This window comes from Oncorhynchus nerka, linkage group LG2 (genome assembly GCF_034236695.1).
Source record: "Oncorhynchus nerka isolate Pitt River linkage group LG2, Oner_Uvic_2.0, whole genome shotgun sequence".
Taxonomy (NCBI): domain Eukaryota; kingdom Metazoa; phylum Chordata; class Actinopteri; order Salmoniformes; family Salmonidae; genus Oncorhynchus; species Oncorhynchus nerka.
This window is the reverse complement of record NC_088397.1, coordinates 44830461-44848460: the sequence shown is the minus strand read 5'-3', so window position 1 is coordinate 44848460 and position 18000 is coordinate 44830461. Positions and strand designations below refer to the sequence as shown.

The 18000-nt window shown below is 41.7% G+C and overlaps 1 protein-coding gene across 3 annotated transcripts; it reads left to right on the top strand.

Annotated features, from left to right (window-relative positions):
- The first annotated feature begins 1657 nt into the window (after positions 1 to 1657).
- LOC115135858 (tubby-related protein 1-like) lies at positions 1658 to 13389 on the top strand. 3 transcript variants are annotated; one of them, XM_029671006.2, is made up of 15 exons: positions 1658 to 1980; positions 3123 to 3176; positions 4045 to 4081; positions 6898 to 7015; positions 7227 to 7346; positions 7462 to 7578; positions 7852 to 7965; positions 8180 to 8341; positions 8428 to 8510; positions 8960 to 9127; positions 9366 to 9478; positions 9603 to 9711; positions 9975 to 10073; positions 10290 to 10461; positions 10678 to 13389. In XM_029671006.2, the coding sequence occupies exons 2-15, from the start codon at positions 3130 to 3132 to the stop codon at positions 10809 to 10811; spliced, it is 1593 nt and encodes a 530-aa protein (XP_029526866.2). In that variant the 5' UTR covers positions 1658 to 1980; positions 3123 to 3129; the 3' UTR covers positions 10812 to 13389. The 3 variants fall into 3 exon arrangements, with proteins under 3 accessions (XP_029526866.2, XP_029526856.2, XP_029526876.2); XM_029670996.2 differs by lacking the exon at positions 1658 to 1980 and having other exon boundaries at positions 1997 to 3176; XM_029671016.2 differs by lacking the exons at positions 1658 to 1980; positions 3123 to 3176; positions 4045 to 4081 and adding an exon at positions 4282 to 4643.
- Positions 13390 to 18000: the final 4611 nt, after the last annotated feature.

Below are 18000 nucleotides of genomic sequence, written 5' to 3'. Positions count from 1 at the left end.
AGTTACAGTCAGCTTGGTGTACTGTCTCTTTAAAATCTTGACACCCTCTCCCCAGCCCTGAGGTCATTGGCCTTCCTTAGGCCGTCTGCCAAGTGCTGTGTTACTGTCAAGGGTTTACAGAAATGCCAGCAAAGCTATTAGTCTATACTTCTTTCAACAGGCAACGGGCTGGCCAGTGTGATGGGGCATACGCAGAGGAGAGGCAAGAGAGTCTTTCATTCAATAGCTTGAATACTGATTTACTGTTGAGACACAGACAGGTGCAGTCTGCAGATGTATACTGTGTGTGGCCTACAGCACTATATACCGCAAGGGCTGAATCACAGGAGGTTGGTGGCACTTTAATTGGGGAGGACAGGCTCATAGTGACGGCTTGAATGGAATCAATGGAATAGTATCAAATTCATCAAACACATGGTTTCCATGTGTTGGATACCATTCCATTCACACCATATGAGCCGTCCTCCCCTCGGCAGCCTCCTGTGGGCTGTATACTGTACAAGTGATACTATCATAACTACAGCACAACTGACTATGCTATGAATACTGCTAAAACTACTAAGAATAATATTACCACGAGCAACACATTATTACAACTACTTCATCGTCAGTATTATATTGACTTACAGTCATCTCCGAAAGTATTGGCATCCTTGATTAAGATGAGCAAAAAAGACTGTATGAAATAAATTATACAAATACTGATCTACATCCTCATTATCCTAGCAAGGAGAGAGGGTGCCAGAGTATTGAAAAGTGGGGTGCCAATCATTTTGACCTCAATCTTTTTGAGAGAACAAAAGTATTACTTCACAAAATCTCTCTCTGAGCAATTGCATTAGTATAAAATATATATATATATAGATATATATAACCAAGAATAAAAGTATTACTTAAAATCTCTCAATTGTTATTGTATAAAAAAATATATAAAGTTCAACTTCTTTAGAGCATACAATAGTCAGTATTTGTATTATTTATTTTATACAGTCATATTTGCTCATCTTTATCAAATGTGCCAATAATTTCACAGTTGACTATATAAATAGCACAACGAATGAAAATCGTGAAAATAGAGCCTGTGTTGTTACACGGTAGTCGACAGTTAGTGTAGCCGAAACGCAATGTAAGTACACATTGTTACAATGAATGACACATTATCGTCATGCAATAGGCTTATAAAAACATCTAGCTGCAACGTAAAATCGATTAAAATGGCTGTATACTCAAATGATTGTGCAGAATCTCTCAAATCTGATGTGCGCCCCCATGTGCTTTCACTGGCGCCTGCAACACTTGTGGTCTACTGATATTCAGCAGCATCTGGCGGTAGAAAGTAGGAACTACAACTATTCTTCATGTGACTGTTGCACGATCACGAAACACCACTACTCCACCAATGGTAAACACACACTGGTTCTCGTTCATATACCAGAATGTATGTTGAATCGGTTTTTTCTTATGCTGGTCCGGTTAGGGAAACTCTTATAATAGAGGTTGACAATCCAACCCTATCAGATCTCCCTCTTTCTTCTAAAAAGGATTGAAAAGTCCCCAGATGGTGTAGAGCTGATTATGGTAAACCGTAATGTGTGGGGGGGGGGGGGGGGGGGGGCAGGATGTCTTTTCGTGTCCTGGTGGGATGGGCGGTAGTGGAAGGGACAGGTTGCCCTGCTGGCAATCTGATTAACAAGTAGTGGTGGAGAGGACTAGTGGAGTTGTTGAGTGGACCAAATCCTGTCGGCAATCCTATTAAGAGGTAGTAGTAGTAGTGTGCAGTGGAATAGAGTGGAGTGGATTAGTGAGGTTGAGGGGACCTGTTTCTCTGTAGACAATCATCTTAGTGAAGTGGTCATATGACCAGCCCACATAGCCAGGATCAGTATGAACCCCTGTGGGCAGTCACACAGTGGTGGGCTAAGGGGAGACCACAGCACAGAGCCCATCCAATGATCAGCATCTACTTGGAGCCAGTCAAAGGTACATACGTGTGTGTGCATGCATGTGTGAGTCTGAGCTTGTGTTTATGCCTGTGTTGAGGGCTCTAAAGTGCGACCAATTTGGTCGCATATGTGACGAAATATTTGTCTGTGTGACTAGGAGTTGTATTTTGGGAGCACCGTGCGACTATGAAAGCAATATTACACATAATAATTGTTGTAATGCTAAGGCATTGCTGTATCGTGGTTTCCGGGTGCCCTAGAGAAAAATATTTGATAGCGTCATGGTTGCGCTATTACTACAAGGAAAAACGGCTTGCTTCTAGCAAAATCAGGTCAAAAGACCTGGCCCACAATTGATGGCGCAACATTTCTTTCTTCCTATAGCGGACCCCGAGACCGCATTTTACATTCATAAACCATGTCGTGGGCAGTTCTGAACTTACTAGCGCATCGTTAACCATTTGTTTACACTTTGTTCAGTCATGTTACCTCATTGGCTAGCTAACATTACCAATATATCCAAACATTTGGGGCCACAGAAAGAAAGGGAACTGGATTTATACATTTATATATTTCTGGTTCCCCTAAATTTCATATGGTGCTCCTAACTTAAAAAAAAAAAAAAATTGTTTAATTGGGAGCACCAGTGTCATCAATGAAACATTTGAATTTAGATCCCTGCCTATGTTTGTCTGCCTACATGCATGTGACTTTATTTACATGTAAAGTAAGATTTTGTAAATTTAACTAGCCAAGTCAGTTAAGAACAAATTCTTATTTACTTACAATGACGGCCTACCCCGGCCAAACCCTAACACGGACGACGTTGGGCCAATTGTGCGCCGCCCTATGGGGCTCCCAATCACGGCCGGTTGTGATACAGCCTGGAATCAAACCAGGGTCTGTAGTGACGCCTCTAGCACTGAGATGCAGTGCCTTTAGACTGCTGCGCCACTCGGGAGCCCACTAAGATTAAGCACCACCATTTCAATTGAAAAACACTTACTGTAAATCAATGTATTACATTGATGAAGGGATCATATTTTGAAATCATAGGCTTACAAACAAAAATGTGTACTTAAGAAGGGTTCTTCCCTCCTTTTTGACACATGTCCAGAACAACCATCCACTCCTCGAACACAACCACTTTCCTTCTATGATTCCTACCCCTCTCCTCAGGACACTCATGCCTCTCCGGAAGGAAACCCTCAGAGACGTCTGGACAGACGACCGGTAAGATCTTGGTGCATGTCTTAATATACAGTGCCTTCAGAAAGTATTCATACCCCCTTGACTTATTCCAAATGTTGTTCTGTTACAGCCTGAATTCAAAATGGATTAAATATATTATTTTTCTCTCCCCCATCTACCAACAATACCCCACAATGACAAAGTGAAAATATTTTTTTTTAATGTTGCAGCCACCACTGTGCTTGAAAATATGGAGAGTGGTACTCAGTAATGTGTTGTATTGGATTTGCCCCAAACATAATACTTTGTATTCGGGACAAAAATGTAATTGCTTTGTCACATTTTTTTCAGTATTACTTCAGTGCTTTTGCTTTGCTGCAAACATGATGCATGTTTTAGAATATTTTTATTCTGTACAGGCTTCCTTCTTTTCACACTGTCAATTAGGCTAGTATTGTGGAGTAACTATAACATTGTTGATCGATCTTCAGTTTTATCCTATCACAGCCATTCAATCCTGTAAATGTTTTAAAGTCACCATTGGCCTCATGGTGAAATCCCTGAGTGGTTTTCCTTCCTTAGGAAGGATGCCCGTGTTTTTGTAGTGACTGGGTGTATTGATACACCATCCAAAATGTAATTAATAACATCACCGTGCTCAAAGGGATTTTCAATGTATGCTTTTTTATTTTATTTTACCCATCTACCAATAGATGCCCTTCTTTGCAAGGTGTTCAGGAGGGTGCAATGTTACAGATATACATCATGTAGAACATACTTTACACTATTTCGCGAATAATAAATAATGTCAGCTCAATGCATCTCAATGTCATTTATGTCTTGCCCAAACCTATGTCTGAAGAAATGAATTATTAAAAAGTGTCATGATTTTTAAAAATGGATTCCACAGGTCTCAAGAAAGTCAAGATATGTCCACTCCACATAAGGTAAAAGACAATCATACCATGTTTTAAAATACAAAAAGATACCTACAGCAGGGTGTGCCTTTGCGTACATTTTTAAGACACTTGTTGTCCATTTTACATGTCTATTTGTGTGTGTGTGTGTGTGTGTGTGTGTGTGTGTGTGTGTGTGTGTGTGTGTGTGTGTGTGTGTGTGTGTGTGTCGTTTAGTTCCTGCGTTGTGTCCGAGTCAAAGTTGGTTAGTAATGAGTCACATAGACCATTACATTCACAGGGGGGGTCCGTTACCACATGTGTATAACGGACCTGTGTTTGTCCTCTAACAAACCTCCTCCCCCGCCATGTTGGTTCGTCCCGTTGACGTGTCTCTGCCTTTGAAGAGCTGATGACTTTACACATAAATCCTATTAGCAACTTTCTGCTGATTGCCAGCCATTGAGTCCCAGGCTACTCACTCGCTTTATTATCTCCATTGTGTTGAATTTCCCCCCTCCCTCTTCTTTTTAAACTAAAAACTTTTAGGGAAAAGAGGAGTCTGTAGTTTGTTAGAGCTGAAGTCACTGGCCACACAATGTCTGCAGAGAAGGTAACGTTATCGAAACTGTTTTGAGGGGCTTTTCTTGTCGAAGGGACGCCGGAGAGAAGGAATACTCGCGATGGGTCCTATACAGTTAATAACATTTCTCATATAGCATTTTGATTCATTCGGATATACTGTAATGGTGTTTACGATGACTTAAAGTTAAATTACTTACCCTCTTCATTGCTAGACAATTCAGTGGATAGAAAACCGGTTGAGTGATTGAGCATGCTGCTGTGGTATTGTTACAGTTCTAAAGTGGCTGGTTTATCCCAGCCTGTTGTGCGTCGTGAGTAGCCCTTGCTCACCGGAGTAGGACGGGAGCCTCCTGTTTCGTAGCGTGAGGCAGCTTCAGTTAAAAAGGACACCCTCTGGATGCGAGTCTATCACAAGGCCCCCAATCTATAATTTTAACGCAGAGTGCCAAGCAGAGGTGCATCGGGTCCCATTGGTATCACTCGGCCAGCGATCGAACTATTACACCTCCAATCGCACTTTAACCGCAAGGCCAGAGTCGGTGTCTGTTGCGTATTGATGGTTATGTAGAATTGGCCACTGGGCTGTGATGAGGCTCTGGTACATTTGTGAGGTAACATATTTGCTGTGATGTGGGAAAGGGTGTGTGTGTGTGTGTGTGTGTGTTGGGGGGGGGGGGGTCAATGTTGACTGTCATTCATGAAATAGCCAACAATCTATTTGATGGACATATTCAGATTTCTCTTGAAAAAAATCCATGATGACCGCTTGGTCTGCAGGCCGCTAGTGGCAGCTGGTCTGAGGTGAGGACAGAAATAGAGCCACATCTTAATCGGATTACTGTGGCCATCCATCGCTGCACTCCGTCGTCAGTCCGTTTAAATGAACAGAATAACAGTGACTGACCTTATTCCAGTTTTCTTGGGATGCTGTGGTGTGGTAATAGTTGGTTTCTGGTCAGTTGTCACATGAAAGAGATTGCTGGTAGTGGTGGGAGGCTGACTGACATAATACCAGAGCGAGTGAATAAGACTGATTCGGAGAAAAGCTGAATGTGCTTGCGTGTTGAATAGAGTTGGGTTGGTCGGTGCACTTCCAACTGCACACTTCTAACCCCCCCCCACACACACACACACACACAGCAGCCTTGTGTAATTGATATGACTCTGGTTATTACTCTAAATCCCTACTGCTACATTATAATAATGTAACTTTATTTTTTAACACTGGATGTGACAAGACATGTTTGTGATTGAGGCAGGTGACTAATGCTTGATTGTTAGGTCACTGTGTCAGAAGGGCAGGTTACATAATATAGAAAGTATTACCTAGAATATTAGAATGATTGTTATCTGTTCCAAATGTAGACATTACTGAATTGGCCACTCTCTTTCCTTTTTGAAAATGAATCGATTTTTACAGTAGTAAAAAGATATAATATGGGATAATCAAGTATACTGTGTTTATAGAAGTGTGATTTGAAATGTACAGTGCTTTACTTGTTTCTGTCTCCATACATTTCTGCTTGCACCTTACTGTCTTTTGGATGGTAAGTCACTAAAATCTTCATGCTCCTGCAACATTTACTATTGGCATACGCTAAGTGTACAAAACATTAAGAACACCTTCCTAATATTGAGTTATATTTGCCCCCAGAACAGCCTCAATTCGTCAGGGCATGGACTCTACAAAGTGTCAAGTGTTCCACAGGGATGCTGGCCCATGTTGACTCCAATGCTTCCCACAGTTGTGTCAAGTTGTCTGGATGTCCTTTGGGTAGTGGACCATTCTTGATACAAACGGTAAACTGTTGAGTGTGAAAAACCCATCAGCGCTGCAGTTCTTGACACACTTAAACCGGTGCACCTGGCACCTACTATCATGCCCTGTTCAATGGCACTTAAATATTTGTCTTGCCCATTCAGCCGTTGAATAGCACACATACACAATCCATGTCTCAAGGCTTAAAAATTCTTCTTTAACCTGTTTCCTCCCTTTCATCTATACTGATATAAGCGGATTTAACAAGTGACATCAATAAGGGATCATAGCTTTCAACTGGATTCACCAGGTCAGTCTGTCATGGAAAGAGCAGGTGCTCTTAATGTTTTGTGCACTCAGTGTAAAAGCATGGTTCATGCAAAAGGCTGTTACGCACATACAGTAGATCTTAAACGTAGGATTTTGTCCTTACTGCACAGCTGTGTCATCTCTCTCCGGTGTCTGCCCCGCTCTCCTTGTCTCCTCTCTGACTCTTCTTCCTGCAGATAATGCTTTCTATAAGCCAAAGAAGAAGGCAGAGTCAGCCAACCCAGCCACCAATGGTGCCGATGCCAAGCCCAAAAAGAGCAAGAACAAGAAGAGCGAAGAGCTGTCTGGAGAAGAGAATCCTGCTGTTCAAAGTATGGACTGCTCTGCACAGCTTAAATGACATATCTTCAAATGAGACATACGCAAATGATTGGCAAAATGCTGGTGATCCACAAATAAATCATTTCTATCTGAGATAGTGTGCAGTATCCAAATGTAATGAATTAATATGGCTATCGCTCAAAAGTATATTCATTTCTTTTGGAGGTCATCTCTCAATTCATTTTTTTTGTTGTCAAATAGGTGGGAAAAAGGTCAAGAAAAAGAAACCAGACGGAGAAAAAACAGAAAAGGAAAAAGTGAAAGGGAAAGAGAAAGACGAGCCAAAGAAGAAAACAAAAAGTGTGCCAAAGAAAAAGAAAGGTAAGCAGTCGGCAATATATAACTGAGATGATGCTCTGCGTGGAACTGCATGTTAAAGCATCAACATTTATTTCAAACCCAATAAATAAATAAAAAGTCCCCTTTTCTGCTCAAGGTTCAGATACAGAAGAAGATGATGATGAGGAAGAGACTCCACAAAAGAAGGCAAAGAAAAAGACCACAAAAGAAGGTTCTGACAAAGATGGCATGGAGAAGAAATCCAAAGCGAAAGGTGGGCAGGAGTTACTGAAACAACAAGAATACGACCTGGTTTAAGAGGATTCGGTAGGAGATTTCTTTGCGAAATGTTGAGTGAGAGGAAACACTAGTCCCGCACAGCCTTACGTTGTCATCACCAAACAAGCTGTTGCACATTACACACCAGACAGAATGCAAATATGTATACAAAAATACAAAACACGTTTCAGAACTTCTTTTTGTATAGCACTGGTGAGAAAATGGCATCGCTTGAGAGGTGTATTTTTGCCTCGCGCCTTTTTTTCAGATGACAAAGAGTATGACAAAAAAACGAAGAAAGACACCAAGAAAAAGGAACCGGCTTCTCTGTTCTGTGTAAATGGGGATAAGGATAAGTCAGACTCCAAGTGCAAGAAGAAAGGTAAGTGTTAACACTAGCTTTACGTATTGATTTTAAACCGCTGCAATTTTAGGGATAAATAATGATCGATTTGATGGCTGACAATCTCTAACCCATCGTCATGTATTACTTGTGTCCCACACCCATTTTGGAAGAGAACACATTGCAATAATGTTACAGCACTGTAGGTACACTGAGATATGATCATAACCTGGAGTGCATTCTCTAAAACCAGCAGCCAAATCTGATAGTGATGACAGTGAACCAGAAACCAAGTCCAGCAAGTCAAAATCAAAAAAGAAGGAGAACGCCAACCCGGCATCCATGTTCGCAGCAGGGGGAGACAAGGACAAGGACAAGGGTAAAGACAAGAACAAAGACAAGAAGAAAAAGAAAGGCAAGTGTGTTCTGCTTTAATTAAATACAGCCCAAGTGTTTGGGTGTCTTCCTGCCAGTTTTCCTAATGTTTTATTTTTCTATCAGCCAAAGCATCAGAGAGTGACGATTCTGACTCCGAGGCAGAAAAAGGGACAAAAAAGAAAAAGAGAAAAGGGAAGAAGAAGAAGGTAGGTTTGTGTCTGCCAGTCCCCGTTCAGTGACTAGGGTCTCGATTCAATCCGTATCGCATAAGTTCAGCACTATAGCACAATACCAATTGGACTGTAAATGCTGCCTATGTCGGTTCAATCAGAAGTGACCTTTTACATTTCAAACGCACTATAGTGCTGAACTTCTGCGTTTATGGATTGAATCGTGACCTAGGTCACAATGTTGCTACTGCACAGTGATGGTTTGTGGGGTGGAGTATACAATGCTGAATTCTTCTGATCAGGGCTCCAAAAAAGATTACTCCTTGCCTCATCAACCACGCTGGATAAGAAAGTCTAAGGTCTCTCCCCTCTGACCTTCTCCAATGCATTTAAGAAACCGGCAGAGAGAGAGGATGAAAATGTAGATAGAGCCATGTATAAATTAACCTACTGATAATCCAGTTTTTTTTCTGTCCCACATCCAGGAGGAGAGGCCTCCATCCCCGGACATTGAGTTTGACAGCCTGGAGGAGTTTGTCCTGCAGCCAGCCCAGCAGGGGGTGACGGTCAAATGCAAGATGACCCGGGACAAGAGGGGCATGGACAAAGGCTTGTACCCCACATATTATCTCCACCTCGACAATGAAAAGAAGGTGAGGCACTCCCGGAGGTCCAATTTAGGGGTTTGTGGATCTCTATTCTGTCTGTCAATGTATTATAACCCACAAATGTGGCTTCGGATGAGTCACACACCGCTTTTGAGGTTTTGTTTTCAAAATGAATATCAATCTGAGATGGAGCCAACGTGAGCTTAAAACCAAGTTGTGGATTTACGTTATGATATGCTTTTGAGGAATCATTGTCCAGGAGATTTATTCTGTGTTTTTACAGGTCTTTCTACTGGCTGGGAGAAAACGAAAGAAAAGCACAACCTCCAATTACCTTATCTCCATTGACCCAACAGACTTGTCTAGGGGTGGAGAAAATTTCATTGGAAAGTTGAGGTATCTGTAACCTATAGTCATAGATCAAAACTGTAACTTGTCTATAAAATACATAGTATTACACCTGGAATCATGCATTTCATAAGCTCGTTGCATTCATGGATTGATTATTTACACTCCATAGGTCCAATATGATGGGCACTAAGTTCACAGTGTTTGACAATGCTCTGCATCCAGACAGAGCTCTACCAGACATGTCCAATGCTCGCCAAGAACTAGCAGCCATCATTTATGTAAGGCTTTGACATTGAAGTACCCTTTATGAAGGTTTTATAAGTAGTTAACAAACTGCAAATTATTTCTGTATAGTTGAGCCATTCAATGACTCTTTAATGGGTTACAAAGGGTTATTGAAGGGGCTATAGGTACTTCAAAGAATGTTCATTATAAGATTATAATTAGAAAATCTTATGTTAAATTGATAAATGGTGGACTCCCAACTTCCATGACAATGTCATTCCTATTTCCGCATATCGCTCTGACCTTTGGTCGACAGGAAACTAATGTCTTGGGAATAAAGGGCCCCAGAAGGTTGACCGTCATCATCCCAGGAATGGGCAAGGACAGTGAACGGGTACCCATCCGACCTCGCAGCGTAAGCAAACAATTGTTTTACAGATGTCATTCTGCTTGTGTTATGGATGAGGATGAACAACACCATTGTCCTGATTTTAAAGGTGAATGAGCAATCTTTTGTAGGAGGCCACATAGTACATCGAATGGTCTCCTTTCACCGCAACATTCCTCGTTGTCCATATTGTTAATGTGACCAGCCACACTGCTGCGTTTCTCCCACATCCCTCTTCCTCAGGACAACAACGGTTTACTGATGAAGTTCCAGAACAGAAAGATGGACAATCTGATCGAACTCCACAACAAGACCCCCACGTGGAACGACGACACGGCGTCACATGTGCTGAACTTCAACGGCAGGGTCACACAGGCCTCCATCAAGAACTTTCAGATCATCCACAGCAAAGATGGTGAGAAGAGCCTCAAACCGAAAAATCATCCACAATCATAACATTGTGTACATATTGCTTATTTCTAGTAACTATCATATACAATACCGGTGGATGAAATTCCAAGAACAAAATAAGGTGAATAAGGTTGAATAAAGTCACAAAGGAGTTTTTTTGTTGCAAAAATTTAAACGTATAACTGTGTGTACATTGTTATCATTTCTTTTCTTTTTCTAGAGGCCTATATTGTGATGCAGTTTGGACGAGTAGCAGATGATGCTTTCACTCTGGACTATAGCTACCCCATGTGTGCGGTGCAGGCCTTTGCCATCGCTCTATCCAGCTTTGATGGCAAAATAACCTGCGAATAACAGGAAACCATGGGCCCCTGAGCCGCCTCAAGCTGCTGCAACTCGTTATATTACACACTACCAGAAAGAAGAATTTCCTTCACCACTCAACATCAGTGCAAGGTACACAGAAGGATGGACGTCCTAGACGAGATGGGAATCCAAGTGCATTTGATAACACATGGACTGCCTTCTGGGATTGTTTGGTTTGTTTGCGTCTCATGCACAGGAGGCTGCTAAGGGGAGGGCGGCTCATAATAATGGCCCGGAACTGAGCTGACGGAATGGCATCTTGAAGACAGCTTGGCTGTCGAAACGTTGGTAATTACATTTTTGCATCTGAGCTCCTCTCTTTTATTTTCAGGAATGGCATCAAACACCTGGAAACCATGTGTTTGATACCACTCCACTAATTCCACTCCAGCCATTACCACGAGCCCGTCCTCCCAAATGAAGGCGCCACCAACCTCCTGTGGTCTCATGATAATGATAATCATAAACTTTTCTGGGAACAACGTTACTTTGTCCATAGGAGATCCTTGCTGATGCTACATGCAAGGCTGAGCACTTGAGATGTGGTGTGCTTTGGCATTTACACCATTTCAGTTTCGGGGATGCAGACCAATTGGGGGATGAAAGTAACATCTGAAGACTGAAAGCCTATCTCCCTCCCATCTACATCAAGGATTTTATAGTATAGTACATGTCCAATTCATTCTGTTGTATTTCGTTTGGAAGGCAAATCCAATCATGTGTAATCTCAAGTCCATTGGTAGAAAAACTGGGTCTACGTGGACTTATTTAGGCATACTTGTTCTTATTATCAGTAGGGTTACGTTTGTTTCCATGCATTGTGTTATGTCAACATTATGAAATTGACCTTATTTTAGCTCAATGTGTGCTTATCAGATGTCTACTGTATGTTCATGTTAGGGATTTTTATCACCAATATTATGACCTCAAACAAATTAGAGGTTTCATTGTGAACACTTAAGAGGCAGTGGCACAAGGCAATATGCTTGTACCAATTGACTGTCGACAGTCAAGTATTTTACTAATCTCATTTGCTGTTCTCATTCCACTCAAGCAACAATTTTGTTGTTCTGATACCTGCCTTTTTATGTTCTCTCTATGTACAGTTGAATTCGGAAGTTTACATACACCTTAGCCAAATACATTTAAACTCAGTTTTTCGCAATTTCTGACATTTAATCCTAGTAAAATTCCCTGTTTTATGTCAGTTAGGATCACCATTTTATCTTAAGAATATGAAATGTCAGAATAATAGAGAATGATTTATTTCAGCTTTTTATTTCTTTCATCACATTCCCAGTGGGTCAGAAGTTTTCATACACTCAATTAGTATTTGTTAGCATTACCTTTAAATTGTTTAACTTAGGTCAAACGTTTTGGGTAGCCTTCCACAATAAGTTGGGTGAATTTGGGCCCATTCCTCCTGACAGAGCTGGTGTAACTGAGTTAGGTTTGTAGGCCTCCTTACTCACGCACACTTTTTCAGTTCTGCCCACAAATTGTCTATAGGTTTGAGGTCAGGGCTTTGTGATGGCCTCTCCAATACCTTGACTTTGTTATCCTTAAGCCATTTTGCCACAACTTTGGAAGTATGCTTGGGGTCATTGTCCATTTGGAAGACCCATTTGCGACCAAGCTTTATCTTCCTGACTGATGTCTTGAGATGTTGCTTCAATATATCCATATCTTTCCTTCCTCATGATGCCATCTATTGTGTGAAGTGCACTAATCCCACCTGCAGCAAAGCACCCCCACGTTTGAACCAGACTTGTGGAGGTCTACAATTTTTTTTTCTGAGGTCTTGGCTGATTTCTTTTGATTTTCCCATGATGTCAAGCAAAGAGGCACTGAGTTTGAAGGTAGGCCTTGAAATACATCCACAGGTACACCTCCAATTGACTCAAATGATGTCAATTAGCCTATAATTTACTGGAATTTTCCAAGCTGTTTAAAGGCACAGTCAACTTAGTTTATGTGAACTTCTGACCCACTGGAATTGTGATACAGTGAATTATAAGTGAAATAATCTGTCTGTAAACAATTGTTGGAAGAATTACTTGTGTCATGCACAAAGTAGATGTCCTAACCGACTTGCCAAAACTATAGTTTGTTAACAAGAAATTTGTAGAGTGGTTGAAAAACTAGTTTTAATGACTCCAACCTAAGTGTATGTAAACCGAGAACTGTATGTTCTCTCTTAGTCTAGATTCTGACTTTGTATGAATCATGTGGACAAGAGACTTATATTGACAGCTATTGACAAACATAAGGCTCCATTATTGTTGTTTTGATAATGATTCTTAATGAAGGTAACAATGCATTTCAGTGTCTTGCGAACCAAAGTGCAGGCTTGGAGATAAATTCATTATTATTTGTGCATGTTATCTGCAAATAAAGTATGACATGTTTAAAACAAATTCTTACAGGATAAGCGCATTGTTGCACAAACAATTTTATTTTACACCTGCTACATTAGGTTGCACAACTCCAAAAAATGACGATGTAGTTTACTGTGCATTTGACAGCACTATACTAGTGTTTACATTAAAACTAATTGGAAACTCAATGCTAACTGTGGCCTGCAGTGATTCGACTCTTGCTTTTGTCTGACATCAAAATATTTGTAATTGGAAAATGTTTTTTTCTGACGAGAGAATTGGTTACAAATGTATCAGCCGTTGGTTTTCTAGTTGTGGACTATGGAGTGAGATGTGTTTCTTTATTCTGTAAATATGTCTACCTCGATCTGTGCATATTCAGCATAACTCACAAATAAAACTGATTATGAATTAATACAAATATCTGTAAATATGTAAACATGTCACTATAAACAATCTGTGAATATGTAAAACGTTAAATAAATTAAACCATAACCCGTGAATACGTAAAACGATTTAACAAATGTTCACAATAAGTCATGAATAAATCGATTCGTAAATATATTCAACATAGCTCACAAATAAAACGACAATTTGTTCAGAAATCCCTAACATTGACAACGGTGGAATTTGCACATTCAAAAAGTGCTTGTGGATCTGTATTCCACCTGTCAATGTATTGCAATCCACAAATGAGTCGGCTGTGACACGCAGAGTGAAGCAAAGTGTTTCATTTATCCATAATAAAGAACAACCATGAAATGTGCGTACCGGTATAATGTATATTTATCCAACAAATTAAACTTAAACTTAAATTAAAAAGAAACGCTCTCTCACCGTCAACTGCGTTTATTTTCAGCAAACTTTTTTTTTCGAATTTTACCCCTTTTTCTCCCCAATTTCGTGGTATCCAATTGTTGTAGTAGCTACTATCTTGTCTCATCGCTACAACTCCCGTACGGGCTCGGGAGAGACGAAGGTTGAAAGTCATGCGTCCTCCGATACACAACCCAACCAGCCGTACTGCTTCTTAACATAGCGCGCATCCAACCCGGAAGCCAGCCGCACCAATGTGTCGGAGGGTACACCGTGCACCTGGCAACCTTGGTTAGCGCGCACTGCGCCCGGCCCGCCACAGGAGTCGCTGGTGCGCGATGAGACAAGGACATCCCTACCGACCAAGCCCTCCCTAACCCGGACGACGCTAGGCCAATTGTGCGTCGCCCCACAGACCTCCTGGTCGCGGCCGGTTTCAACAGAGCGAACCCAGGGACTCTGATGGCACAGCTGGCGCTGCAGTACAGCGCCCTTAACCACTGCGCCACCCGGGAGGCCCATTTTCAGCAAACTTAACATGCGTAAATATTTTTAATGAACACAAGATTCAACAACTGCGACATAAACTGAACAAGTTCCACAGACATGTGACTAACAGAAATGGAATAATGTGTCCCTGAACAAAGGGGGGTCAAAATCAAAAGTAACAGTCAGTATCTGGTGTGGCCACCAGCTGCATTAAGTGCTGCAGTGCATTTCCTCCTCATGGACTGCACCCGATTTGCCAGTTCTTGCTGTAAGATGATACCCCACTCTTCCACCAAGGAACCTGCAAGTTCCCGGACATTTCTGGGGGGAATGGCCCTAGCCCTCACCCTCCGATCCAACAGGTCCCAGACGTGCTCAATGGGATTGCGATCCGGGCTCTTCGCTGGCCATGGCCATGTCTTGCAGGAAATCACGCACAGAACGAGCAGTATGGCTGGTGGCATTGTCAAGCTGGAGGGTCATGTCAGGATGAGCCTGCAGGAAGGGTACCACATGAGGAAGGAGGATTGCCTGCAATGACAACAAGCTCAGTCCGCAACTCGTCAGTGAAGAGCTCTTTTTGCCAGTCCTGTCTTGTCCAGCGACAGTGAGCTTGTGCCCATGGGCGACGCTGTTGCCGGTGATGTCTGGTGAGGACCTACAAGCTCTCAGTCCAGCCTCTCTCAGCCTATTGGGGCGACAGGGTAGCCTAGTGGTTAGAGTGTTGGACTAGTAACCAGAAGGTTGCAAGTTCAAACCCCTGAGCTGACAAGGTACAAATCTGTCGTTCTACCCCTGAACAGGCAGTTAACCCACTGTTCCTAGGCCGTTATTGAAAATAAGAATTTGTTCTTAATTAAACCTCTTAAGACTCTAGGGGCAGTATTTCATTTTTGGATAAAAAGACGTGCCCGTTTTAAGCGCAATATTTTGTCACGAAAAGATGCTCGACTATGCATGGAATTGATAGCTTTGGAAAGAAAACACTCTGACGTTTCCAGAACTGCAAAGATTTTCACTGTGAGTGCCCTAGAACAAAAGCTTCAGGCAAAACCAAGATGTTTCTGCACCCAGGAAATGAACAGGATTTCTGAGGCTACGTTTTGCATTATCTCCTTATATGGCTGTGAATGCGACAGGAATGAGCCTACCCTTTCTATCGTTTCCCCAAGGGGTCTGGAGCATTGTGACGTATTTGCAGGCATATCATTGGAAGATTGACCATAAGAGACTACATTTGCCAAGTGTCGGCACGGTGTCCTGCGTTGAAATTGGTGCGCAAAACTCAGCTGCTGGTATTTTTCCATGGGGGTTTTGAGAAAAAACACGCTTCCACGAACGGCATATCAATGAAGAGATATCTTAACTGACTTGCCTAGTTAAATAAAATATTGCGGACAGTCTGAGTACTGTTGGAGGGTTTGTATGTTCCTGGTGTAACTCGGGCAGTTGTTGTTGCCATCCTGTACCTGTCCCGTAGGTGTGATGTTCGGATATACCGATCCTGTGCAGTTGTTGTTACATGTGGTCTGCCACTGCGAGGACGATCAGCTGTCCATCCTGTCTCCCTGTAGCTCTGTCTTAGGCGTCTCACAGTATGGACATGGCAATTTATTGCCCTGGCCACATCTGCAGTCCTCATGCCTCCTTGCAGCATGTTTACGCAGATGAGCAGGGACCCTGGGCATCTTTCTTTTGGTGTTTTTCAGTCTGTAGAAAGGCCTCTTAGTGTCCTACGTTTTCATAACTGTTACCTTAATTGCCTACCATCTGTAAGCTGTTCGTGTCTTAACGACCGTTCCACAGGTGCATGTTCATTAATTGTTTATGGTTCATTGAACAAGCATGGGAAACAGTGTTTAAACCCTTTACAATTAAGATCTGTGAAGTTATTTGGATTTTTACAAATTATCTTTGAAAGACAGGGTCCTGAAAAAGGGACGTTTATTTTTTTGCTGAGTTTATGTTGAAATATTCAACAAATTGCTTTAGAATTCATGTTAAATTCGACCATTTGGGCATGCAATGGGAGTGTGGGCTTTCGACATCAGCCCACTAGCCAAGCAGCTAGTGTTGGACACTACCGATAGCTAGCAGGTGATCTCGTCAGGTGTTTATGCGAACAACCAAAGTTAACGTTAGTTTAACTAGTTCGTTGTTTATTCAGGAATGTGTCAATTATGAAGCACCTCTCAGTTTTAAAATCCCGTATTGGTGATCTTTCAGGGACTCTTTCTAGACTGGTGCGGAGGTAAGAAATTGTAACATTATCTGATCAAATGTTTTTCGGCTCCATGTAGGTTTGCTTGCTAGCTAGCCAAGTCATTTGTTGTGCATCCTTAGCTACATGAATGTTGTTTCCTTGTCAATACATGCATTCCGTGTCTGATTAATGTCAGTTCAATTCCTCTGTATTGTGTTGCACTGAGGGGATGGGCAATGTTACCAGTTAAAAGAATGGCCAGGTTATTCTACTCATATGATAAAATGTATTAACCTGACAATAATAACGTGAGAGTTTAATTGTGTACCAATGCACAGGTCATGTTATGATGATGGTTCAAGATAATCCAAAAAATTGTTTGGAAGACAATGTTTTGAAGTACGACATGACCAAAAGTGTGACGACTTGATCAACCTTCAGAATATGTCAAACTGCACAATGATGGCACATTAAAAGTGCAGAAACAATACATGCACCAATTCACACACCCCGTCATCCATCCACACACACCGGGAAGTAGTTTAAAAAAAAAGTTGTCAGGAAGAGCAACTGTGTGCTATTGGCTTGGGTTCCAGCATGTGGTCCTCTTTCTTGCCTCCTTTTATTGAGTGAATCCTGTTTTATACAAGTTTGATCAAATAGCTTAATAAGATGCTATTTCAAAATGCCTTGTCCTGTGTAACAAGTGGTGTGTGCTGCCCAGTTGACGTCAAACTCAATGTTATTATTATATTCCTACTGTTCCCAGAGCGGTCCATTCTGAGTCGGCCTAGCACCAGGACCCCGCTTGGCTGGTTTTACCACTGACCAGCTGCTTTTGGACCCTACTGAATCTCCCCGCTAGTCAAGCTCCCGTTTCTTTCGGGCCCTTCCTGAGTCGTTTGATCTGACTGCTGACTCAGCAAAGGATCTATAGCGGTATTTCCCAAACTCCTGGGGACACCAAGGGGTGGACAAATTTGACATTTAAATTAAATAAAATAAAAAAATCCCTAGTACGACTACACAACTGATTCAAATAATCAACTCGTAAAGCTAGATTTGATTATTTAAATCAGATGTGTAATGAAGTCAAAAACTAAATGTGCACCCCTTAGGGTCCCCAGATTAGAGTTTTGGAAACGCTGACCTTAAGAATATGATAAAATGTCATTAGTGTGGTTCAGCATATCATTTTAAGGGATGTTTTGCTCATTGTGTAAAAGATGGGCACAGTCAGACAGGATGGATTCCCCTATATGGATTGATTATAGGATTTATAGAATATAGG

Bases quoted from the DNA above. Each gene is read 5' to 3' on its own strand.
- LOC115135858 (XM_029670996.2), top strand. From the start codon at position 3,100: ATGATTCCTACCCCTCTCCTCAGGACACTCATGCCTCTCCGGAAGGAA. The intron at 7,579-7,851 runs GTGGGCAGGAGT...CCTTTTTTTCAG, and splicing joins GAAGAAATCCAAAGCGAAAG to ATGACAAAGAGTATGACAAA. The intron at 8,342-8,427 runs GCAAGTGTGTTC...TTTTTCTATCAG, and splicing joins AGACAAGAAGAAAAAGAAAG to CCAAAGCATCAGAGAGTGAC.